Raw genomic sequence first — 26,009 nt, forward strand, 5'->3', positions numbered from 1 at the left:
CACTGGTGACAGGCAGAAGACGCCTGCTAACGCCTCATTTGCAGCGTCTTCACCTGGAATTAATGAGCAACTCTCAGACGCTTTTGTGCTTACTAAATAATCCAGTAACTAAAGGATTACTTGGATCTTCTCTATTTTGGCTATCCTACCTGGTACGGATCACAGAATGATGAGCAGTATTTAAGCATTGGTCAAACGATTGTAAGAAATGAAGACTGTAAGAAGTCAAGGAATATGGCGTCTACCTGGTCACCTGTGTCTACTGTTTTCTGGAATCTCGTGGGCGGACAGAGCGTTCTGAGTTGCATACGATCCTTGTTTATGGAAATCGTGTTGACTCTTACAGAGTAGATTTTGGAACTCCAAACTTGTTTAATGCGCGAGCATTAAACATATTATGAAGTTGTACAACAGACCGACGTCAGAAATGTAGACCTACAGTTCTGTGCACGCTTCCGACGACCCTTCCTGGAAATGAGAGTAACCTGTGCTTTTTTACATTCATTACAATGGCTCATCAGCGCCTCTACGGTAAAATGATGTTAGGAAAGGAGCAAGTTCTTTCGCATACTTTGTGTATAATCCAGTTGGTCTACTTTCAGGTGCACTGCCCATTCTTCTGCTGAGTGATTTCTGTAGCTTTACTATCCCGTGGTAACGTAGTTCTAAATCTATTTTGTCGTTCATGCGACGAGTTATAGGGGGGACTATGTTTCGTTTACAGAAGTGTCCAAAGTCCATATTTAGTACGCAGGAAAATGAAATATAACTTATCACGATAAAGGTACTAAAAACGTCTGTCTGATTAATTCAAAGTACCCCAGGTCGTTAAGGATTATCAAAAGATGTCCGCGGCTCGTGGTCTTTGGGTAGCGTTCTCGCCTCCCACACACTGGGTCCCGGGTTCGATTCTCGGCGGGGTCACGGATTTTCTCTGCCTCTAGATGACTGGGTGTTGTGTGTCTTTCGTCATCATTTCATCCTCATTCACTCGCAAGTCGCCGTAGTGGCGTTAAAGGACTTGTGGAGCGGCGGCCGAAAAGCCCCGCGAAGGGTCTCCCAGCCAGCAATGCCATACGCTCATTATTAACAACAGATCACGTAAATTCGGCTGCGAAATGCTCATTGTCTATGTTCAGTCCACATTCATACAGGAGCATCACAGAACTACCACAAAAGTTTGGAATTTAGCAGTGTGTGCAGATACCTAAAGTAATAAAGTACAAGTGACGGAATAGATCCGAAAATCGTTGAATTGTAATGATATGGCACGGAAAAATACGTTTTCTTTACCATATGTTATCCATCTGCCTGTCTTTCCGTTGCTAAGACCTCTTGTTCTCAGGACATGTAAAGATATGTAGTAGATATTTGTGCCACGTGCTAAGATCTACAGTCCCGTGGCTGCGTAAAGAAATTTAAGCTCCAAAGTTACTTCTCTCCAAAGATACAGCCTGGTACGTCAAACGCTCTGATAATCGCAAAGGTACTCCATAAAAGCTACTGACGAATATGGCTCCGAATTATTGGGCCTGCTGATTTAGCGGTAAAGTGCGCGCCTGCAATTAGAAAAGTCACAGGATCGAATCTCCTTTGTACTATGGATTTTTCAGTCTTCATTTTTACCTAGTGTTCACCTCTCAATGATGTAACGATTGGCCAGAAACATCGCGTGTTTCGGTTTACCCATTTAACTGTACTTAGCTTCTCCCAGCTTGGATGACCGGAGTAGTTTAGCGACACACAAGTCATCGAAGTGGTGTGTCCGATACAAAAACTTGCACCAGGGCATTAAGCAAAAGGAATTACTGTTATCTAAGTACGTAATTGTGTTTGTACAGAACTCACATAGTTCGAGTCATACTCGCACTTTTCTGATTATTTGCTTTCGGTATTGTGTTTTCCACTCAGTATTAAATAAAAATAGTTACTATTTTATGCTCCCGTATGTGCTGGAGACCTGCCTGCACAAATAAACCAAAGTAATCTGCCCTTTCATTGACGTCAAACAAAATTAATTCTTTCACTTTGATGGCTTGCCATGTGAAAAAAATATTGCTCCCATAGTCGTCTTGATCTTCCTGATCAATGATCACAAAATAATTTAAAATCAATAGTCCTTCGAATGACTGAAAAAGAGTGAAATAAAATAATTGAGTTATGTTTGTATTATGGTTTTCTTCTTTCAATTAAATGTCTGAGCTGGTGATGATCAATCGTTTTCGATTTAGTTGTATTACACCTTCATTTGAAAGAAGACAAACACATTTTCCTTTTTTTTCATAGTAACGTAAATGCTCAATAAGAGTAATCGAATGGTAAACAAAACTTTCTTTTGACATAAAGTTTCCTCCCTAATGACACAATGGATTCAGTATCGTGTCCAGTTTCCATTCTCCTCTACAAAACCATTTAGCCGCCGGGGAACAGAGGCAACAAGTTTCCAGATGAAAGTATTATTCTGCGACAGCTCTTCCCATGAATCATGAACTACTTCGGACAGCGATGCCTTGGTTGCTGGTGCAGATCTTCTACACCCAATAATTTTCTCCATCTCTGCCCATACGTGCTCTACAGGTTTGAGGTCAGTACCTTTTGGAGGCCAATCGGCTGGCCGGTGTGGCCGAGCCGTTCTAGGCGCTTCAGTCTATAACCGCGCGACCGCTATGGCCGCAGGTTGGAATCATGCCTCGGGCAGGGATGTGTGTGATGTCCTTAGGTTAGTTACATTTAAGTAGTTCTAAGTTCTAGGGGACTGATGACCTCACATGTTAAGTCCCATAGTGATCAGAGCCTTTGAACCACCTTTTTGGAGGCCAGTCCAAGAGATCGATGTCTCAATTCATTTGTAACCATTGTTTACACAATTCGCTGTATGGACTGGGGAACGGTCATGTTGGCATATTATACTGCCTCCCGAAAACCTCTGACGAACAGAAGGAAGCATTATGTTCTCCATTATTTGGCAGTAGTAATGACTAGCAAGCGGACGGTCCAGTTCCCACAAAGCGCTACAACCGTCTGCTGATATCCATCCCCAAACTGTGACAAAAGTTCGGCCACACCTTTGCCTCTGATGAACATAGATTCTGTCAAATCTCGCTCCACGTGGACGTTATACAAGGACAGAACTATTTGGCGCAGTAGAAAACACCATCCCATCCGTAAATATAACTTGCTCCCAGTATGAAAGTGACTTATTCCCGTACTCCAGAGCGAAGTTCAACCTGGCAGTCCCATGTTGCTCTTTCAACATTTCCATGACCGCAGATTTTCGTCCATACCTTCCCTTCTAGTTGAGACGTCGTCGCATGGTCGACCTGCTCACGCTCAGCTGAAGGATGTTCATTATTTCTGTGCTGGTCCTGAATGGGTCGTCATCACTGCATTGGAGCATACCATTGTCTTGATACTCCGTGGTAGTCCTTGGACGCCCAGGGCGACGACGGCGGTTGACGTGGCCTTCAACGGCATCCTCTCTATCCAGAGACCAATCGTAGATTTGCTACATCCTATGGCACGGGAAATGGCGCTGATACAGTATCCATCTTCATAAAGCCCAAGAATGCGACCTCTATCGAATTTCGTGAGCTGAGACGTTGCACGTAAGAACCTAGTGACAAGGCAAGAGGAAACGAAGTGCCATACAAGCGGGACAGCACTTTCTTCGCCTTAGAAGTCACATTCATTCCCGTCTACCTGCTACGAAAAATACAGGGTGATTCAAAAAGAATACCACAACTTTAGGAATTTAAAACTCTGCAACGACAAAAGGCAGAGCTAAGCACTATCTGTCGGCGAATTAAGGGAGCTATAAAGTTTCATTTAGTTGTACATTTGTTCGCTTGAGGCGCTGTTGACTAGGCGTTAGCGTCAGTTCATGCTAAGATGGCGACCGCTCAACAGAAAGCTTTTTGTGTTATTGAGTACAGCAGAAGTGAATAGACGACAGTTGTTCAGCGTGCATTTCGAACGAAGTATGGTGTTAAACCTCCTGATAGGTGGTGTATTAAACGTTTGTATAAACAGTTTACAGAGAATGGGTGTTTGTGCAAAGGGAAAAGTTCTGGACGGCCGAGAACGAGTGATGAAAATGTAGCACGCATCCAGCAAGCATTTGTTCGCAGCCCAGGAAAATCGACTCGCAGAGCTAGCAGAGAGCTGCAGATTCCACAATCAACTGTATGGAGAGTCCTACGAAAAAGGTTAGTTATGAAACCTTATCCCGAGGCGATGGATCGGACGCCAGGCAGCCCGTGACAGAGCACTTCATCACTGGCCTCCAAGAAGCCCTGATCTTACCCCCTGCGATTTTTTCTTATGGGGGTATGTTAAGGATATGGTGTTTCTTCCACCTCTCCCAGCCACCATAGATGATTTGAAACGAGAAATAACAGCAGCTATCCAAACTGTTATGCCTGATATGCTACAGAGAGTGTGGAACGAGTTGGAGTATTGGGTTGATATTGCTCGAGTGTCTGGAGGGGGCCATATTGAACATCTCTGAACTTGTTTTTGAGTGAAAAAAAACCTTTTTAAATACTCTTTGTAATGATGTATAACAGAAGGTTATATTATGTTTCTTTCATTAAATACACATTTTTAAAGTTGTGGTATTCTTTTTGAATCACCCTATATTTCATAAATAAGTTCCTCTTAAGTATTATTTTGAGTATCATGACAATTATTTTGTCTCTAATCTTCATACATAGTAATAATGAAATCGTTTTCAGAGATTTAAAGCAACATTTAGATTCATATAGTGATTCAGGTCATGATGCTCTCGCTAAAGCACGGCATACACGTCTGTAACAAGATCTTGAGCTATTGTCGGGTTAGCGTAATGGCTAAAGCGCTAGGTTCGAAAACTCTTAGAATGATGTACGAATCCTACCACTACAATTATTTTTCTAATTTGATGTAAACAGCGAGTTATTAGTTTATATGGACTAAGCTACTTTTATCGTTTACATTATTTGTAGTATTGTGTGTATACGCCTTCGAATGCTCTGTGGAGGAAATCAAGAACATTTAAAATGGTTCAAATGGCACTGAGCACTATGGGACTTAACTCCTGAGGTCATCAGTCCCCTACAACTTACAACTACTTAAACCTAACTAACTTAAGGACATCACACACATCCATGCCCGAGGCAGGATTCGAACCTGCGACCGTAGCGGCCTCGCGGATGCACACTGTAGCGCCTAGAACCGCTCGGCCACCACGGCTGGCTCAAGAACATTTAATCTCCAGTAGCTTCCGTATTATAAATACCCTTCAGATTCAAGATGAAGTCAGCTTTCAGTATAGAATACTTCTGTATTTCTAGCAGTACCGTATCTACAAGTGCTAGACTCTGCTTCAACTAATGATTTTTACAGATATACGAATGCCTCTTAGGATACGTGCTTACACATTGCCGTCAGACGAAGAGATGAACCTGTCCCAGACTTTGGCGACTTTGGTTTAAAACTCTTCCTACCTCGACAACGAGTATTTCATTTTTGGGAAATCAGAGAACGTTGTTGCTTAAGACGTTTTAAGAGGAAACTAAATTCCTTCACCTGCAAGAACATCAAAATATCTGGCTGTGGATCTATTACAGGCCACATTTTGTCACATTTCACTGGCAGGAAGGAAAAGAGCTGATCAATAAGGAAACAAATCTCCCAGCAGGAATGGAGGAACGAAATGAAACCTCTCATGTTGGGAGATATGCGATTTTATTTCAGTGATTACAGAATCAAGTGAAAAGAACATAGCCGTTGGCATCACGGGCACACTGCTGGTGTATGATGTTGCACTACCTGAACCGGAATTGATGCAGAGCCTTACATTCTTAAATTCTGCAGTCAGAATGTATCCATTGCACACGAAATTACTGTTATGGTATAGTTGTGGATCCTAGTTTGATAATTGCGTGGTGTGGTTTCGATTCTCACCTAGTTCGTTGATTTTTAACACTCACTAACGGATCTACTGCATCTCTGGTAACGCCAAGTGAAGAATATTATGTTACACCTTAGTTCACATTCCGCATAAAAACCATATCCCTTCGCCAGCAACATGGTCAGAGCCTGTTTAAATTGCGCCACAAGAAAGGCGGTAGTCACAGAAGATAGAAATTCTGTTCGGGTAAGCATGCACTAAAAATGTTTTTTCATTTAATGACACAATGGGCATTACGTTCACAGGGCTCATATTTAACGTAAATTTGACGCATAGAAAATTGTTGGTGATGGAGTAGAGTTCGAATTCGGTTCTCTATGAATGGAACGTATATGGGTTGGAATCCTGGTCCAGTACACAAATATTTATAATATCCTTGTAAGCCATAGTATGTGCACACCGAAGAACAGCGAAAAAATTTTTCATTTTCAATGTCCCTTCATGAATTGTCAAGAATAACGATGTTGTTGTTGTTGTTGTTGTGTTCTTCAGTCCCGAGACTGGTTTGATGCAGCTCTCCATCCTATGCAAGCGTTTTCATCTCCCTGTACCTACTGCAACCTACATCCTTCTGAATCTGCTTAGTGTATTCATCTCTTGGCCTCCCTCTACAATTTTTACCTTCCACGCTGCCCTCCAATACTAAATTGGTAATCCCTTGATGCCTCAGAACATGTCCTACCAACAGATCCCTTCTTCTAGTCAAGTTGTGCCACAAACTCCTCTTCTCCCCAATTCTATTCAATACCTCCTCATTAGTTATGTGATCTACACACCTAATCCACAGCATTCTTCTGTAGCACCACATTTCGAAAGCTTCTATTCTCTTCTTGTCCAAACCATTTTTCGTCCATGTTTCACTTCCATGCATGTCTAGACTCCATACAAATACTTTTAGAAACGACTTCCTGACATTTAAATCTTAGTCAATGTTAACAAATTTCTCTTCCTCAGAAACTCTTTCCTTGCCATTGCCAGTCTACATTTTATATCCTCTCTATTTCGACCATCATCAGTTATTTTGTCCCCAAATAGCAAAACTCCTTTACTAATTTAAGTGTCTCATTCTCTCAGCATAACCAGAGTTAATTCGATTACATTCCATTATCCTCCTTTTGCTCTTCTTGATGTTCATCTTATATCCTCCTTTCAAGACACTGTCCATTCCATTCAACTGCTCATCCAAGTCCTTTGCTGTCTCTCACAGAATTACAATGTCATCGGTGAATCTCAAAGTTTTTATTTCTTCTCCATGGATTTTAATACCTACTCCGAAATTTTCTTTTGTTTCTTTTACTGCTTGCTCAATATACAGATACAATAACGATAGCTGCCATTATTTCCAGTCAAATATGTGAGCCTCTTACTACTGGTGAGCAAGCAGTTAATAGTTTAGATCTGTTTATGGATGGATAAGGGCGACAGTAGGTGCCGGGTTTGTTTCCTGGGCCGAAAATGAGTGTATCGTTATTACACATTGATAAATCTCGCTGCTGGTGCATTCGATATTTAACATTTTATTTTACTTAGTTACCCATCCGATAACGTGCTGGGTACAAAACACTGTCACGAAATTTTAGATCACATCATTGCAATTTTCAAAACATGCTTACGTGGCTACTTCTGAAGGAAAGTATATTAAACATCTTTTGTGGTTAGTTAACAGGGAGATAAGGGTCTTGATTTAGGACAAAAAATTTCGTCATTTAGTTTCAAGTTCAGGTGCGCTAACTGATGGCTTACAAATCAATCGTTTGACAAGTACTTGAAAGCTACTCATCACTCTGAAAGCCAAATAAGAGCAACACCGTTCGTTACACAGTTATTTAGTAAGCACTAAAAGCTTCAGAGAGATCCTTAGTCACTTTTAGTTGCAGACAGGGATCCCAGATGGTGGTATGCATAGCTGTATAATACCGAGAGCTTACGACACATGAATAGTCAGCTAATATATGGATTCCTCCTACTAACACCACGCGGAAAGACCATGGGGATAAAATTAGAGAGATTCTTGCGCACACAGAGGTTTACTAGCAATCGTTCTTCCTGTGAAATATTCGCGCCTGGAGTAGACAAATGGGGAATTGATAGCGGTATATATAGTGCCCTGTATCACACACCTCGATGTGGCTTGTGAAATATAGATGTAGATGAAATAATGTGTTATTCGCAGTTCATGAAATGTCTTTGTTGATGTTCGCATGTTTTAATCAGTCTCATGTTGTGGTTTCATCTGCTTTATTGTGTGTCAGCAGTAGTGCCAAAGAAATCCTACGTAATAAAAATTATTTTCACGTACTTAATATCAAAAAGAATATTATTTACTCATTCTGTTAACGGCGTCAGGTGATACTACTCAACCTAGTCGCTTATGGAGAAGTTTTTTTTTTTTTAGTTTGCAGTTCTTATAAGACATAATAACAAATTGCTACTACAGCTACTTAAAAGGAGGGCCCCGTAAATTATTCCCCCGATATTTATATCTGATGTTCAAGTTGCAAGCGGTAGCTCATTGGCCTTTACGTTTGTTAATTCAGGTGCCCATCGAAGTGGTAGCAACCGGCGCTAGCGCCAACGCTTGCATTGCCACGTCTGTGTTGCGCGAACTTGTCCTATGGTTACAAGCTGAAGAGACTTTTCGCGTTAGCAGGCGTCTTCTGCCTGTCACCAGTGTAATGGAGAATTGGCGACATTGCAGCACACATTTGACAGCACTGTGGCCTTCGAATTACTTCTTGGACTGGTGCAAAAGTTTCCTTCTAAATTCACTCACTAATATCTTATGATTCTCATTAAATATCCTGAATGATTCTCCCTCAGAGGATGATATAGACGGTATCAAATGAATAATTTTGATTCCAGGAAGCTCGTTTCAACAGAAGCTGCAGCTGGTTTCGCTATTTGTGTCGCTGTTTAACTTCAATTGAGGCAACATGGAGGTAAGGTTTGTTGCAGATGGCTGCTAGCGTATGGGTAAAGAGTTTGGACATCAAATTCCAAACAGCGCATGCTGTCGATTCACATACTGGTGGCAACAGTGCTTTGTCCTCCTCTGTAAAATAGAATCTCGAAGGCAGATCAACTATCAGTAAAGACATCGAATGAAAACCTCTCCGCCATTATATCGGTACCAATATTCTATAGTCCCTAGATGTATAGACACAACATTTACAGAATTGGACACATGTTAATCCCTTTTATTTTGCATCTGTCAATAATACTGACTTAAGTTTGTCACTGAATGATTTTTTTAGCTTTCTCTTGCTAACTCGTAATGATTTGGGTTGTTTTGCCTTAAGATGGCAGGCTTGTTTTACCGTTATGATGATACGTTGTAATCAATTTTTATTGATATATTGCATACTGCATATGGTCTTTTCGGTAGTTTATTAAACACGACAACAAAATTGAGACAGATATTTATCAGCAGCAATGTAACTCCCATATGATTCACAACAGTCTGAACAAGTCATCTGTAAAGCATACACTTGACATTTAACTGTAGACATTAATATCCCTGCATTTTGAATAGTGTTTTACCTCCAGATTTCGCATTTTACAAGCATTGTTGCTAAGCGCGAATAAAGAAAGAAAAGCACACGATTTCTGCTCACAAATAAATGTTTTTGCAACTAATTTATTTTTATTGTGATTAACGCAGAATTGGTGATTTTCGACATTAAATCGAAAAGTATTCACAATACATGGAAGGAACTACATAATTAATACATTTGGGCAGATGGTTCTCAAAAATGGTTCAAATGGCTCTAAGCACTATGGGACTTAACATCTGAGGTCATCATTCCCCTGGACTTAGAACTACTTAAACCTAACTAACCTAAGGACGTCACACACATCCATGCCCGAGGCAGGATTCGAACCTGCGAACCGAGCGAGGTGACGCAGTGGTTAGCACACTGGACTCGCATTCGGGAGGACGACGGTTCTATCTCGTCTCCGGCCATCCTGATTTAGGTTTTCCGTGATTTCCCTAAATCGTTTCAGGCAAATGCCGGGATGGTTCCTTTGAAAGGGCACGGGCGATTTCCTTCCCAATCCTTCCCTAACCCGAGCTTGCGCTCCGTCTCTAATGACCTCGTTGTCGACGGGACGTTAAACACTAACCACCACCACCACCGAACCTGCGACCGTAACAGCAGCGCTGTTCCACACTGAAGCGCCTAGAACCGCTCGAGCACAGCGGCCGGCGCAGATGGTTCTAAAAATGATCAAAAAGCGTATACCTCTCCTTCAATCCCATGTGTAGTATCAGCATAATGAAGATAATAACAGCAATAATGACAGTAGTCATCGAATTATGTGATAACCTCACACGCTGCAGATGTGTTTCTCGAAATAAACGTTAGTTGTCATAGAAAAAATTTCATATTAGCATCAAATCGGTGCTATGAAGACTAGAATGGTCCTTATAACACGCAGTCATGAGATTAGAATAATACCCGCATTAGAAACTAACAGGTAATTAACCAGTTAATCGAGAGAGCCGGATTTTTTCACAGCTTCTAGGCGCATCGTCGGACACATCAACACAATCAGGACGTTGTCAACTGTGAGTTGCAGTGGTCTGCTGGGTTGATCGTAGTTTAATGTTTGCGGGGTATAGGTTAGATTTTCACTCACGGAGTCCAATTTTAACATTCATGAAAAGATCTAATTCACCTATGGTAACGCCAAGTCCAGAATGTTAGGTCCCACAGTGGTTCAAATTCCGCATTAAACACAATATTCCTTCACTACCAACAGCGCAGAGCCGGTTTAAATGGCGCCATAATAAAGGCGGTAGCCACCGAAGGCACAAACTCTGTCGCCAGTAAACTAGTACTAAAAAGTTTATTTCATTTAATTCAGTAACGGTTATTTCGTTTACAGTGTTCATATTTAATTTTAACTTGAGACGTTGCAATTTTTGGTCCTCGACTGGAATTCGAATTCGGATCTCTAGGAATGGAACGTATCTGGGTTGCAATCCTAGTCCAGCACAAACTTATTCATAATTTCATTTGACGCCTTAGCATGTGCACACTGGCCCACCACCGAAAAAATTTGCATATTTAATGTCTGTTCATGAATATTCAACAGTAACGATGGGTACAGTTATTTGTAGTGAAACATGGAGCATATCACTACTGGTGAGCAAGCAGTTGATACTTAACGTCTGTTTATGGATGGGAAACAACGACAGTATGCACAGGTTTCGATTCCCGGGCAAGCAAAACAAATTGTACCCTCATCTCATATTAATACAGCTCGCTGCTGGTAAATAAATTCGATGTCTAACATCTGATTTTATTTAGTTAACAATCCGATAACGTGATGGGTAGAAAATCCCGTCACCACATTTTAAATCATAGCATTCCAATTTTCAGCACATGCATACTTGGTTACTTGTGAAGGAGAGTATATTGAAAGTCTTTCGTGGTTAGTTAACAGGGCGATAATGGTTTTGATGCAGTAGAAATAATTTCGCCATTTCGTTTCAAGATCAGATGTGTTAACTAATACTGGTGAAAATCTATATATTTCTCGTCTCTTTGCAGCTAGCAGCATTGACGGTAGTTGCATTGATCAAGTCCCAGGCAGGTTCGAAAGTGTATTTTAGTTAATAGTGGCTACGTCTGCAAGGTTTCTGTCCAGATCCAGAACAAAAAATTTCGTCATGCCATTTATAGTTCAAACATTTGGGCAAACAATTATTCATGAATAATTAGTACAGTGACGTTACCGATTATTCTCCAATAATATTGTGGTTTGTATAGAGCGTTTACCGCTGTGTATCGCGTTTTCTTTAACTACTTCCTTTGACGATCAGTTTATGGAAAAACCAATCGTCACTGGGACATTTAGCAGATGCGGGAAAACCTTATACAGAGGAAAAATACTTCGAACTGTCATAGACTTTTATTAGTCCAGACATTGTCTCAGAATATCTTTTTCATGCAAACATTTACTTTGTTTAAGGATCGCTACGTAGTTTATGTACCATAGTTAGTTGTTTTGATTGTAAAGAGATGGTAACGCTTTCGAAAATCATTGTAACCTGTACAAGCGTTAGGGACTAACTCATCTCTAATTACGTGTTTTTCTAGTTTTTGCAGTATCATGGTGTGATGTTACATTGAACTGATTGCCTTAAAGAACAATGTTCTCTAGTGGTCTCTCGTGGTGTCCATTTTGTATAGTCGAACGACTGTACCGCAAAGTGATTAGAGGACCCGCTAGACAGCTACGTGATGTTGCTTGCACGCAAATCAGGCGGATCACAATTCAGGTCATTCGGATACTTTTGCGCATGATAGTACATGTACTAGCTGTAAATCACAGTGTTCTAAAATGGTGTGAATTCCATCAAACATCAAAACACAAGAACATGTACCAGGAAAATACAACTATATTGTTGAAATTTTTATCAAGTTGAAAGTGCAAAATTTATAGATACAGCATGTAAGGGATAGCAAGAGCACACTGAAAACCTCAAGCTCAGCGCGACTGTAACACTATGAAAGCATCACACGTTTCACACTAATAATTCCCTCAATTCACTTTAGGAGTCGCCTTCACTTAAATGACCAGCGAAGCGGATCTGGAATTGCAGATGTATTGTTCAGAACTTGTGAGCACAACAAGGATCTCCTCACAGTTGTATCTTTGGGTATGAGACAGTTGTGGGCAGTAATAGACATCCTTCCTTCCTGTTAATGGAAGATGCAGTGGACCGACTGGGCATGCAGTGGACTCCAGGACTTGCAATGCAACGTCCTGGAGTTACAATTATTACAGTTTGGGAAACGGCCGCATTGGCTCAACATATTCGCTTTCTGATAGCAACTTGCTTATGATGTACTTCTGTAAGTGACCTTCTCGTTTTTGATTAGCTCAAGAGATAAACAATAAAATATTCATGGCGCTATGATGAGCAAAGTGTACGCGTAATCAGTTAGTCCTGATTGGTTCCATTTTCAAATTCGATACAAGGGGGATATTCTAGCAAGGAGAAAAACGGGTGTGTTTTAGAGATTATTTCATAGCACAGAATTGCATTAGGCTAGTGTCACAGTTGCTGCCTCGATTGTTTGTTAACACTGGATCCTCTCACTGGAATGTCTGTCATCGATGAGATTCTCCCTCTCTCATTGATTTCAGGCAGCGAGGCCACACATCTCGGAGTCCCCCCTTACTGGGGAAGCTGCTGCAAGCTACCTGAAATGTGTGTCAATGGCCAGTAATGAGCTGCGTTCTCATGCACCCCCAGCTCTGTTGCCAAAATACCTGTCCATGTCCACCAGGCCAAATGTGCCTGTCACATGTCTGTGAAGCAATGAAGTGGCTGCAAGTCTGCTAAGACCTCATGCATGCCATATTGGCAAGTAATTTACAAAAATGAAATGATCGTATGGTAGTGCTGGCCGGGAGGACCCATCCGGGGAAGTTCGGCTTCCGAGTGGAAGTCTTATTTCAGTCGATGTCACATTGGGCGACTCGGGTGCCGGTGGTGCTAAAATGATGATGAGGACAACACAACACCCAGCCCAAGAGCAGAGAAAATCTCCAACCCAGCCGGAAACCTAACCTAGGCCCACTGCATGAGAGGCAAGCACGTTACGATTCAGCTAATCAGGTGGACAACTAATTTACAATAAACTTTATACGCAACATTTTACATTAGAAAAAGCAAGAATAAGACTGCCAAAATGAATTCACTAAGACCTAATAAAAAATTAAAAAATTGCATGAATACAGATGCTTATAAATTACTTACAATCGATAAAAAATGGTCTAGAAGTACAAAGTCTGACCTCATGTATGGAAAATGAGAAATTTGCACGAGTGTTTGTGGTTTAGTGGACATATTATGAACCATCGAAACCTGTTATCGAACAGGCAGCAGCATGTATATGTGCAACTAAAGTAGCTCCCCACGTATTCACCACCATCTCTTAAGAACTAAGTGCAACTTATAACATCACCACTTATGTACATCTTGCTTATTCTAACATTCCGCTAAATAAAAGGAGACGCGCAGGAACATAAAATTTCGATATCTTGAACCAGGTACGCTATGAAACCATTGAAACCTCCCTGGAGTCGAATGTTACCTCTAGTCAATACAGAGCCTGATGTATCAGCTGCACGACTTTCGAACCTTCTCTCACACATGCAAACAACAACAAATTACAAATTTACACTGAACTTAAGTGAATAGATTAAGTGTGATTCTTGTCACATCATTGTGCTGATAAGAAATAAAAAATCATAATTATACACCTGTGGTCACATACCTTCGACAAATATATACTCATGTCTTCCATAGGGATGGATTACCTTTTCTCAGATACAAACGATGAGATGAAAAATTTTTCTGAAGCTAATAGATCATAAGAACGACAGAATGTGAGGAGCACTGTTCCAAATTACCTTGTCACTTAGCTCAATCACAGAAATTTCTCTGCTGATTCTGCAACACATCATATCACTTTCTTTATCAACGCAATAGTATCAGTAAGCATGTATAGAGATAATTCATCACACCCAGATTCTTTCTGACTGACTGACACGATAATTAATTAATCATTTTAATGCTAGGATGACACACTTTTTCTAGTTAAATTCGACCACATACTAAGACTATAAATTCTCGTTTAACAAAAACTATTAGACAAGAAAGAGAAAATACCCTATTTGAGTCAGTAGCCACGTTCTGTCAGTTGTGTTACGGATTTTTATAACGATGTTCCTTTGACAGATTCGGAGGCGGTATCTCTAGAGTTTCCGGCTGTTGATGTATCCTACCCTGTTCTCGACAGTTTCGATCAAAATGTCGATTGTCGTTGAACGTGAAAATCATTGCCTTTGTTTCTTCTCTCATATGGTGTTACTTCTGCTTCTGGTCAGCTGTAGCGGTGTTCTTATATTGATTCATTTCTATTGTTATTCTTTCGATCATTGGTTTTATTTAATGTCTCGTGGAAGTGTCCATAGTCATAGCATTCCTTCTCTTTTCTCATGCGTTGTGTACTTCATATGCGAGCTCTAGCTTTCAGCGAATGCTTTTGAATGCCTCTATTTATCTCTGCACCTCCTTGCAAGTACCTATTGATAGCTGAATTATAACTTCATGTAGCAGAAATGGATTATTTTATTTGCGCTGCAAGACTTGTCCAAGAACTGATTCTTCTTGACTAGCGATTCAAAGAGATTCCCATATCTCCTGAATCCCATTTATTCTAGATCCCTACACACCACAATCTCTTATTTGATCAGTTGACCAGTAGCTGATTCCTCTTGATTCCTTGTACGATCTGCATGTGGTCGCAATACCTCGCATTTTCTTGGTCATTGATAAATTCCAGTTTGTATCCCAGTGGCCAAGGTGGTTCGGATCCCAATGGCCAAGAGGGTGGCAATGATCTATCATAATGTGCAAGCCAACTTTTTGAATGCATTGTATTGCCACTGTCTCAATAGTTCTGGAAAATCTGAATGATGGTAAAATGCTTGTTGTTGAATCCCAAGTCATCACAATGCACATGTTTTTCCCCTCGATTTTGAAACATGTATTTCTTCCTTGTGAGTCTGACCCCATTACGCATGTTTCTGCTACTTCTTCCCGCACTATCGCCATAGCTAAAGTGAGTGGTATGCCCAGAGAGGCACACAACGTTGTGTGATGTTTTTGAATCTGAGTCGCGGCTCGCAACTGGCGGTGCACTCACCTGGGGCGGACGAGCAACTGCTGGCCGACACACTGGGAATTCTACTGTATACACAGGTTCTTTTTTTTAAAAAAAAGAAACAGTCCATTTATTCTCACTTCCTACTTCAATGACTTTAGGCGATAATTGGTATCATTCTATTTCTTCACACAACAGCTTTGCACAAGCTTTATGAAAAGTATACATGAAACTGATCTCAGGAACATTTACTTTCAAGTGTGTTTTACTTCAGCAAAGCTTGGGTCGTTGAAATAAGTTCAAAGTCAACTGACTGTTTACAGTAGTAGTCTCGGGCACAAGTGTTAAGGAGAGCTTATCGTAGAAATTAATTTATCTTGTACATAAATCAATTCTTATGGTGTCAGTGCCTAAATGTGCTGATATGTTTTTAGAATTCTGTTGTAAGTGGTATGTGCAGTTTGACTAGCGTATGTTCTCAACACGTATATTTTCTTACATTCGTCTTATTTAATTAATTTGACAATATAAAAACACAAATGAAGTTTTGAGTATTGTAAAGGTGTGAATCCGTTGCGTTTTGAATTGGTTTATGTATCACATAATAAAAATCATACTGATTTCGAATAATCCTCAATCTAACAAGTCTCAAAGAATGTATGAGTTTTACTGCTCTCCGTTGCCTGTTCTTTCTAATCGGATATAAACTTGTTGTTTTGCTGAATTTTCACAAATTTTAAGCCATTTGAAATGAATTCTTTCTTCCTTTCTTTGGCTGCTTTAAAGGTTCTTTACAAGTCGTGGTAATCACAGACTAGATTGAATATCATTATGTTTTCCTATCAGTTGGTATTGTTTTATTACATAGTTTCAATCGTGGTAGGGATTTTCGCTTATCATTAAATGTGATTATATGAAGAAGGTGACATCGTCTTTGGCGTCAGTACGCACCTGTCGTCATTTCAGACAGTACTGATAATGTTATTATTCAAGTAACGACTGGTAAGATTTGATCATCGATGCAACCTTGCCAACCATGTCCGTCGAAGTTTGTTGTTCTGTTTCTGGGCTGACTATAAAGTGCAGAGATCGTTACCACACGAAAAGGGTTACAAGGTGCATCACTCTTCCCTGTAACTGTTTTGATAATAAATCTGCGAATCAATATTTGTAAAGTAGTAGGCTCAGTAATGTAATGATAACCAGAGAGGGAAAACGTATTTGCACACTTGATTAGCGATTGCCATACCGCTTCATGTATTTTTAAGTTAATTATATGGCAACATTTGATTGTAATGGATTGATATTAAAGTGCAGTTGTTGAACGTGTTCATTTGGAATATTTAAAACTTCTAAAAACTTAAGTCTTCGAGATTTATTATCTGAAATACAGATATTCTTTACATCAGTGTCTTCAAATATTTTTCCTCAAGAGCCGTGCTGGTGTATTGGAGTGGCACCTTGGTTCGCATATGTATCGATCTCATTATTAATTGGTGCTCTTGGTAGACTAAGGTCACGATAAGTTAGCCACTGGCCCATAAAACTGACCGTTAAAAGTCGGCACCACTGGGAAGACTTCGAGTCGACTATTCTGTGTTTCAGTTTACTGGCACCGTAGAGCGGTCCCAGACTGCCGACACTGTAACTGGATGACGAAGAGTTGTTATGCCGTCTTTGTGAGCAGATGATTAGTTGTTTAATGATAATAACTGTACTCATTTTTAAAAGTATTATGCAATATGACGTACGGCCACAGACGTTTGCTAATTTTTTTAAATGTTATTTTTATTCTGCTCTTTGCATTGTAATATATACACCTTAATTAATTTCAAATTCCTTGCTAGAAAAATGGACCGCATTTGAAAATGGCCATCTCTGTAATGTGCTTTTGCGAATTCGTGTTACTTCCGTCTGAAGTTTCTCCTAAGCTACCTGTATGGTAGAAGTCGCACACACCTGTGAGATGTCAGTGCACACGCCTGTGAGTTGTCAGTACAGGAAGACATAAAATAAAATATTCCCCCACTAACGTCCTCTACCTCGTAAAACCACAGTGGTCGGGATATTTATCCCTCTTCCTCTGCCCCTAAGGTAAGCGGCCAACATTACTTAGCTCATGGTCAAATTCACTAACTTCAATTAAGAGTAGGCGCTGCACTTTTTTAGGTGCTGCAAGTACCGTTGGACTTCCGACCAAGCAGTTTTTCAGCATGGGTTTTCCGACGACAGTTGTTCATCAGCAGCGGGTGTGTCACACTCTCCTCGCCAACAGTCGTTGCTTCCTTATAGTTTCGTAGGCCTAAGCGGCTTGGCTTCTACACACTGTGAGTAATGGACAGAACGAGAACTGTGTCTTCTCAAGGGTATTCATCACTCCTGACAGCACAGCAAATGAGTTGAGTGTAGGAACTGGCTGCCGTTTGTAAGTTGCAAATAGCAGGTCATAGCTTAACAGTAACTGTCATGCCCATCTGACGGATCGGATTTGCAAATGAAGCAACGATTGCATGATTGCAGGAAAACAGATCACAAAGAAAAGACAGTGCCTGTTTTTCAGATTTTCAAAGTCGCATTTCTAGATCTGAAGCGTAAAGATTTAGATTTCGTCTAAAATATGCAAGATTAAGAGCGCTCGAAGATTGCATTCTGCAAATCAAGAAAGAAAGCTGTCAGCACTGGGCATTAGTTCGGAGATTCAATTGAGCAAAGACGTTTGGCTGAAGGTAATGGTTTTCTTGAAAACTCACGATGGGTCCGTTGCTGATGAAAGAATGCTGGTGATCGGATGTGAAGAAGAAGATAAAATTCTGTGTGGAAAATGGAATTGTTATTACAGACGGGCCACTTGAGTGTTGTACACGTTGACATTGGAAGAAGAGAAAAATAGACATAGGTATTTCCTATTTCTATTTGCTTTCTCACACAGAAAATTCAAAATACATATGAATGACATTTTTCTGGATTAAAAATAAATACTTGGGTGGTCGTTGAAAACCGCAGTGGTAGGCTTCGATATGGCTATAATTAAAGCTATACAAACAATGTTCCACGAAACATCCGTATCCGGGTGCAATTTTGACTTCATCCAATATCTGTGAATGTAAATACAAGAACTGGGATTAACGGAAGAATACAGGGATAGAGAAGAAGTTCGATTTTTTTTGGCCACATGCTTGCAGCAGTGGCACGTCTTCTATTGGACAGTGTTAACGAAGCGTCGATGGTTATAATTCGGGAAAATCCCCGTAGAGAAGAGGTAGTGAGAACAGCAGAGTATATGGTCAATCAATGGATACAAAATCCTGTCATACTAATTGAAATCTGGAAAGTTTTTAACCAGCGGCACAGGTCCACGAGTGTCGTCGAAAGTTGACATAGGAAACTAAATTCCACATCAAATCAAAAACATCTGAGAGCGTACTTTTCCGATAAATAAGGTCAAGGACGAAGCAATAAATGCAATATCTGAAATCAGGAAAAGATTTCATTGGACAGTCTCTTCGAAAAAGAAGGAAAAAATACACAGATCTCGACAAAGGTGAAAAGGTATTAGAAGAATTTATAACGAAGCGGGGAGGGGGGGGGGAGGAGTGTTAAGGTGATATTTGAAATCTCTGAGTTCCTTTCAAAAAATTGATAAATTAAAATTCACAAACTGAGGCAAGAAGCTTAATCATTTGCTACCGTAATGTTGTAGGAAAAAAGGTATGTGCTAGGTACACAGCTAGTCGTAACCTTGGGAAAAATGGGACGTTTTGCTCTCGTTACAAATCAATCAACAGATTCCTGTGACTGTCGGAAATCCCACGGCTGCGATATATGTGGTCAGAAAAACCACGTTGACGTCTCGGATCGCAAAGCCACACGCTAAGAAAGCCAAAGACACTGTATTTTTTTTTTTTTTTTTTTGTTATTCAGCAGGGGGAAAAATGGTTCAAATGGCTCTGAGCACTAAGGGCTTAACTTCTGAGGTCATCAGTCCCCTAGAACTTAGAACTACTTAAACCTACCTAACCTAAGAACATCACACACATCCAAACCCCAGAGAGGATTCGAACCTGCGACTGTAGCGGTCGCGCGGTTCCATACTGTAGCGCCTAGAACATCGGCCACTCCGGCCAGCTCAGCAGGAAAACTGCAAGTATATTCTTAAGAAGATTTTGACGATGGTGGAGGTTTTTGGATACGGTTGTTCACACAACAAAAGTCGAGGAACCAAAGTAGCTTTATTGATCTTGCGCTGTTCGTAGTTGGTTATGTATGGTTGGTAAATTGTTATGCAGCTAGTGTGCAGCATGCGGTGTTCAGTTCATTTGGACCTGACCTCATGTTTCAAGGAGAAAAAAGCATACTATTTCGATATCAGCCCCTTAAGCCGATCCTGTCGAAAATAGGGGCCAAAATTATGATAATATACAAGTATGACCATCTGAAAGTACAGCTCTTAAACTTTCGCACGTACCATTTGTTTGTCACTCGCTCCTCCTCACCACAACCGCTTAATAGCAGAGGTCGAAGTACTTCACAGTGGAGTAACAGGTTTATAAAATACCATTTTGACGTTGTACTTAGACTGTTTCCCACATCGACTGCGTGAATACTGGTCTTATAGCAACCTTCGTCGTTACTTTAAAAAACTGCAAACAATTAGCAATCGTTCGCACCAGAAATGGCTTTTGAGCACTCTCTACTGCTGACATTGTCAAGTCAGGTAATTAACATGCAGGCTGCTTAAACACGCCGGATAAAGTTGAGGAAAAAGAAGAAGACAGCCATTCAGTAGATTATGGACGTCTATTTTAAGTAGAGAGATACTGAATACGGTAAACAACCGAATACGGTAGAGTTTTAAAGCAGTTTTCAAGGTCCACGACACTAAGACAGCAACGAAACACCTGGTACTGAACAAGAGTATTTCAATTTCAACTTGATCAAAAACGGCTGCACATGACGGTCACCCAGTGAAAGTAAATAAACATGCAAGGCACAGTATCTATGAGACTGAGACAGTATATTTTAAGATATAAATGTGACTGCGTTCTCTCATGTTCTGAGGGAACTCATAAGCTATCTTTCTGCCATAGATAAAAAAATTTTAGAAGTAGGTTCTATGAGTCTCAATAGGACAGAAAGGAATGTTCTCTGTTGGGAGTGAATGTCACTGCAGCGTTTTGTGTATAAGAAGGATAATGTCGTGGAAAAGGTCTATAAACCTTGCCATATATTGTATTGAAATGGTCTCCTCGCGGGGCATAAAATAGTAATCACACGGTTAGTAAAAATGTCGTGTGACTGGTGCCTCCCGTCGGATAGACCGTTCGCCGAGTGCAAGTCTTCCAAGCTGTCGCCACTTCGGCGACTTGCGCCTCGTTGGGGATGAAATGATGATGATTAGGACAACACAACACCCAGTCCCTGAGAGGAGAAAGTATCCAACCCTTCCGGGAATCGAACCCGGGCTCTTATGATTGACGTTCTGTCGCACTGACCACTTTTTTTTGGGCAAGTGCTCTAAAAACTTTTTTTTATTTTTTATTTTTTTTATTTTAAGGAACCTCGGAGCACCACGAGATTGTGCTGTCTTCTAAACTTTTTTGTTTTTTTCTCTTTTTGTGTTTTTTTATTTGTTTTTTTTATTTTTTTAAATTGTAAATTATTTTCTCTGCCGACTGTTTTATATGGAAAAGGCGTCTTTCAGTTACGGCAAACAACATTAGAATGTACATCCGTAGCAACAACAGAAAAAGAGTTCCTCCTATTCAATGAAATAGAATTGAAACTAATAGTGTGATGACAGTGAATAAAGAAAGGAAATGTAACCAAATCCCGCACGCCATTCCATGTGCATGGCCCATCGGCATACAGATGCCATGTTCCAAAGTGGTACAACATTTCGCAGCGTTTGGAGCTCCATGGCGGCGGTCATCCTCTGCTCGGTACTCCCCAACTGGGAGGGGGGTTATCGAAGACATTGCGCAAATAGTTCCCAAATAGTTGTCGGTATCGGGGTGTACACTCAAGTGTGCTATGACTGTCTTGGAGAAATTGCCAATAATCCTGTACCATCTTCTCATTTTCTTGAAAGAGGTAGTATATGGACATGCCTTTAAACCATGTGAGAGCGTGAGTCTTCGCAGGTGGGAAATAAGTATTCTCTGGACAAGGAGGAGCCGTGGCTCAATTGTGCGAGGCGCGATACGTAGGTAGCAGGCGAGGATCTTCTGCACTAGCAGCCATACCTCTAACGCCGATCCACATGTTAAACGGTGTTCGTCAGTATCGATGAGGTGGCAACGTGGACAAAGGGGGGAATCCGTCATCGCAATAGCGTGCAGCCTTTGTCGTGTTACAACCTTCCCGTTCACCACCTGGTACCACGCGGTTCCTACCCGCGTGGGGAGGAACGGCTTCTGGACCGCTCTCCACACTGCAGGCCATAGGGTCTTAGGGCTCTTCCTCTCAATCACATTGCGAGGGATGGCCCTTTGCAGCAGCCTGTAAACCTCTCTCGCCATGGGGGTGCGAGTGTTGGGAAGGTCTGGGTGCACGTAAGTATACTCAAGAATAAATGCCGAGAGGTGCGAGAGTGAAGGTGTAATGTGCGCGACCGTGACAGGTGGCAGAAGAGACGCCGGCAGCAATTCCTCTAACAGACGTCCCGTAAGGGAAGCATCTTTGTGGGTCCACAATTTCATCATGGTGCACAAGTATAACGCTGTAGCTCTCGCTCGTACGTTTGTAAGTCCCAGTCCGCCCTCACGCGGAGGGAGAGTGAGTGTTTCGTAGCGGACTTTGAATATCCAAACGCTGCTTGCAGTCTGTAGGCCATCGCTGTCGATAGTGGTAGGACCTGGGCCACGTGGATCCTTTATTGTATGATTATATGATAGCGGAACAAACACTGGTAGCAGTTACTTCTGTAAAATATCTGTGAGTATGCGTACGGAACGATTTGAAGTGGAATGATCAGATAAAATTAATTGTTGGTAAGGCGGGTACCAGGTTGAGATTCATTGGGAGAGTCCTTAGAAAATGTAGTCCATCAACAAAGGAGGTGGCTTACAAAACACTCGTTCGATCTATACTTGAGTGTTGCTCATCAGTGTGGAATCCGTACCAGATCGGGTTGACGGAGGAGATAGAGAAGATGCAAAGAAGAGCGGCGCGTTTCGTCACAGGGTTATTTGGAAACCGTGATAGCGTTACGGAGATGTTTAGCAAACTCAAGTGGCAGACTCTGCAAGAGAGACGCTCTGCATCGCGGTGTAGCTTGCTCGCCAGGTTTCGAGAGGGTGCGTTTCTGGATGAGGTATCGAATATATTGCTTCCCCCTACTTATACCTCCCGAGGAGGTCACCGATGTAAAATTAGAGAGATTCGAGCGCGCACGGAGGCTTTGAGACAGTCGTTCTTCCCGCGAACCATACGCGACTGGAACAGGAAAGGGAGGTAATGACAGTGGCACGTAAAGTGCCCTCCGCCACACACCGTTGGGTGGCTTGCGGAGTATAATTGTAGATGTAGATGTAGATGTAGATGTAGTCGCCACGTGAAGGTCGAGGTATTCCACACGCTGGAGGAGGTCCATCCGTCGAAGTAGGTTCCGGCGAACTTCTGTGCGTATTGCCTGTAGTAATCGTGTATAGTTCATGGCAGCCGTGCGGCGCACATCCTGTGTAAATGTTATGCCCAAGAACCGGATCTTGTTGACTAGTGGGAGTGGGGCTAAAGCGTCCTCCTGTAGACCTCTCCCAATGGGCATCGCTGCCGACTTGGCCACATTCATGAGGCTGCCCGCTGCCAATCCATAGCGATTGATCCATTGTATCACCGAGCGTATCTCGTCACCAGATCGGACAAGTAATAGAAGGTCATCAGCATAGATCCTGCAGTGAAAGGTGTAATCCCTCAATGACATGCCCGAGAGCCTGTTTTTCAACCCTCCGACAAGTGTTTCGAGTGCGATCGCGTAAAGCATCATGGAGAGTGGGCATCCTTGGCGAACTGACCGTCAGATCGGAAAGGGACCAGCAATCCGTCCATTCACCAATACACGGGATACAGCTCCACGGAAAAGTCGCTGAAATATGTCGAGAAAGTCAGGCGGGAAGCCCATGTGGGCCATAACGGACAGAAGGAACTTGTGGTGAACTCTGTCGAAGGCGTGGTCGAAATCAACGGAGATCAGAGCAGCTCGAAGGCGACAGGATGTCGCGATGGCTATTAAATCCCTGCATTCGCTGGTTGCCATTTGCATGTTGGTCACTCCGCCCTGTGTCGTTTGCTCCATGGAGATGAGTAGGGGCAGAACCTTCTTTGTGCGGCTGGCGAGTAGTCGGGCGAAGATTTTATAGTCCGAGTTTAGCATTGTAATTGACCTGTAGTCCTCGACCGTCCGACCTCTGGAAGGCTTGTGTATCGGTATAAGGAGTCCTTCCACGAATGCAGGTGGCACGTGGGAACCGGGGGTCATCAGTTCTTGGTACATGATGATCCATCGGGGCATCATTAGATCGCGGAAAGTCCGATAAAACTCGAGCGGCAGTCCGTCTGGCCCGGGAGATTTGTTGAGTGCTCCCTTGTTAAGGGCGTCCTCGATGTCGTCCCGTGTAAGTCCGGGTAACAGCGTCGCCGCTGCTGCATTGTCGAGGGTGTGCGACACGTGCAGCAATATGTCGTGATCGTCCGCTTCCTCTGTATTCACCTCGTCGTAAAACCTGCGATAGGGATCTGCAAAGGCTTCCGTAACCGCCGCTTGGGTCATTACGACCCTACCACCTGGCAAGACGAGGTCCGTGATCAGCTGCCGTTGGCGGCTGTCGTTCACGATGTGATGCATAGACGAGTTTTCTCCTTCCGCTCGGTCTTGACGTCGCGATCGCACGACGACCCCCTCCAAACTTTCCCTCGTAAGAGATAATATTTTACCTTTAATTCGGCGGCTTTCAATTTGTCGATTTGGAGATGGTGGTCGGCTGGCGAATTCGCGGAGCATCGTGTAATAAATGTCCAATGTGTGACGATGCCAAGCTGCGATATCTTTTCCGAATTGTGTTAGCACACGCCGAAACGCTGGTTTTGCACATTCCACCCACCATGCTAGAGTCGAAGGGTATCGGGAAAGACGACGTTCGCAATCCATCCATGTGTTGGCGATAATCTGACGGCATTCCGGGGCTTGGAGATGTGCCACATTCAGCTTCCTGGGTCCTCGGCTGCGCCATATCCGCTGCTGCTGTAGAGTGAGTGTGCATATGAAAGCACTATGATCGGAGAAGGCAAGCGGCCAACGTTCGGCGTCCAATACTCCCGGCGCTAGAGCTCGAGAGACATAAATGCGGTCTAGGCGACTGACTGAGTGACTAGTAAAGTATGTCGGCCCGGGACGGTCACCGTGCACTGTCTCCAACGTGTCGGTGAGAAGCAGATCTCGAACCAGGAGCCGAAGTTCTTGACAACTCGAGAAATGTGGGACTTGGTCTTTGGGGTGGAGCACACAGTTAAAGTGCCGCCGAAGATGTATTGATCGACGCGGCTGATAAAGAGGGGGGCGATATCCTCCGAGTAGAACAGCGATCGTTCGCGGCGTTGGTCAGTGCCTGATGGAGCGTAAATGTTAATGATGCGCGTGCCCAGTGCTGTGATCGCCAGCCCCGTTCCTGACGGAAGGTAAGTCACTTCTTCGATGGCAATTCCGTCGCGCACTAGTATTGTCGTACCGCTGCCATTTTGGTCTTCCGGTGACATATATGTCACATAACCGTCGAAAACGGGGAGGGCCGCTATATACACTTCCTGCAACAGGGCAATGTCAACATCCGAAGCACGAAGCATCTCACGCAGCAACTGGAGCTTCACTGCCGTTCGTATCGTGTTGAGGTTAAGCGTGGCGATACGATAAGCATGTTGCCGAACCGCAGGTGTTAAGTTATCCATTAAGACTGGAATTACCTATGACGCTTATGACTGTATTGACACCTCCACATCCCCCCCAAACCTCACCTGCACTCCTTTCTGGAGAGCCGGCGCCAATGGCGTGGGCCCTGTTTTGGCGTAACTTGCATGGTGCCGTCGTCGTCATGGTCATCCGCCCACGTCGGGGAACTCAAAGCAAGATCGGCTTCCCTAGCTTCCTCAGGACACGGCATGGGTGCTTGCATTCCAGAAGGTGGTGGGCAGCATCTGTCCTGCATATCGGCATCCGATTTTGCCACTGTAGATATGTGTGGTTTGTCCTCAGTTCCGTTCGGTGGTGCCAAACTGCAGAAAATGGCGCCTGCCTCTGTGGTAGCGTCGTCATTGAAGGCGGAGTCGTCGTCCTCTGGAGGCTGTGTCGCATCCCGTTCGGAATTTGCTCTACGCCTCCG

General features: G+C 42.6%; 1 protein-coding gene across 1 annotated transcript in view; it reads right to left on the minus strand.

Moving 5' to 3' along the window:
* The window catches only part of LOC124805460 (myogenesis-regulating glycosidase-like), a 100,947-nt gene extending 75,224 nt beyond the window's left edge, over positions 1–25,723 (minus strand). The window contains exon 1 of the mRNA XM_047266024.1: positions 25,645–25,723. Coding sequence (XP_047121980.1) covers positions 25,645–25,723 — 79 coding nt within the window. The remainder of the gene's footprint in view (positions 1–25,644) is intronic.
* Between the last annotated feature and the right edge of the window lie 286 nt (positions 25,724–26,009).

The sequence above is a fragment of the Schistocerca piceifrons genome, chromosome 7, assembly GCF_021461385.2.
Source record: "Schistocerca piceifrons isolate TAMUIC-IGC-003096 chromosome 7, iqSchPice1.1, whole genome shotgun sequence".
Lineage (NCBI taxonomy): Eukaryota > Metazoa > Arthropoda > Insecta > Orthoptera > Acrididae > Schistocerca > Schistocerca piceifrons.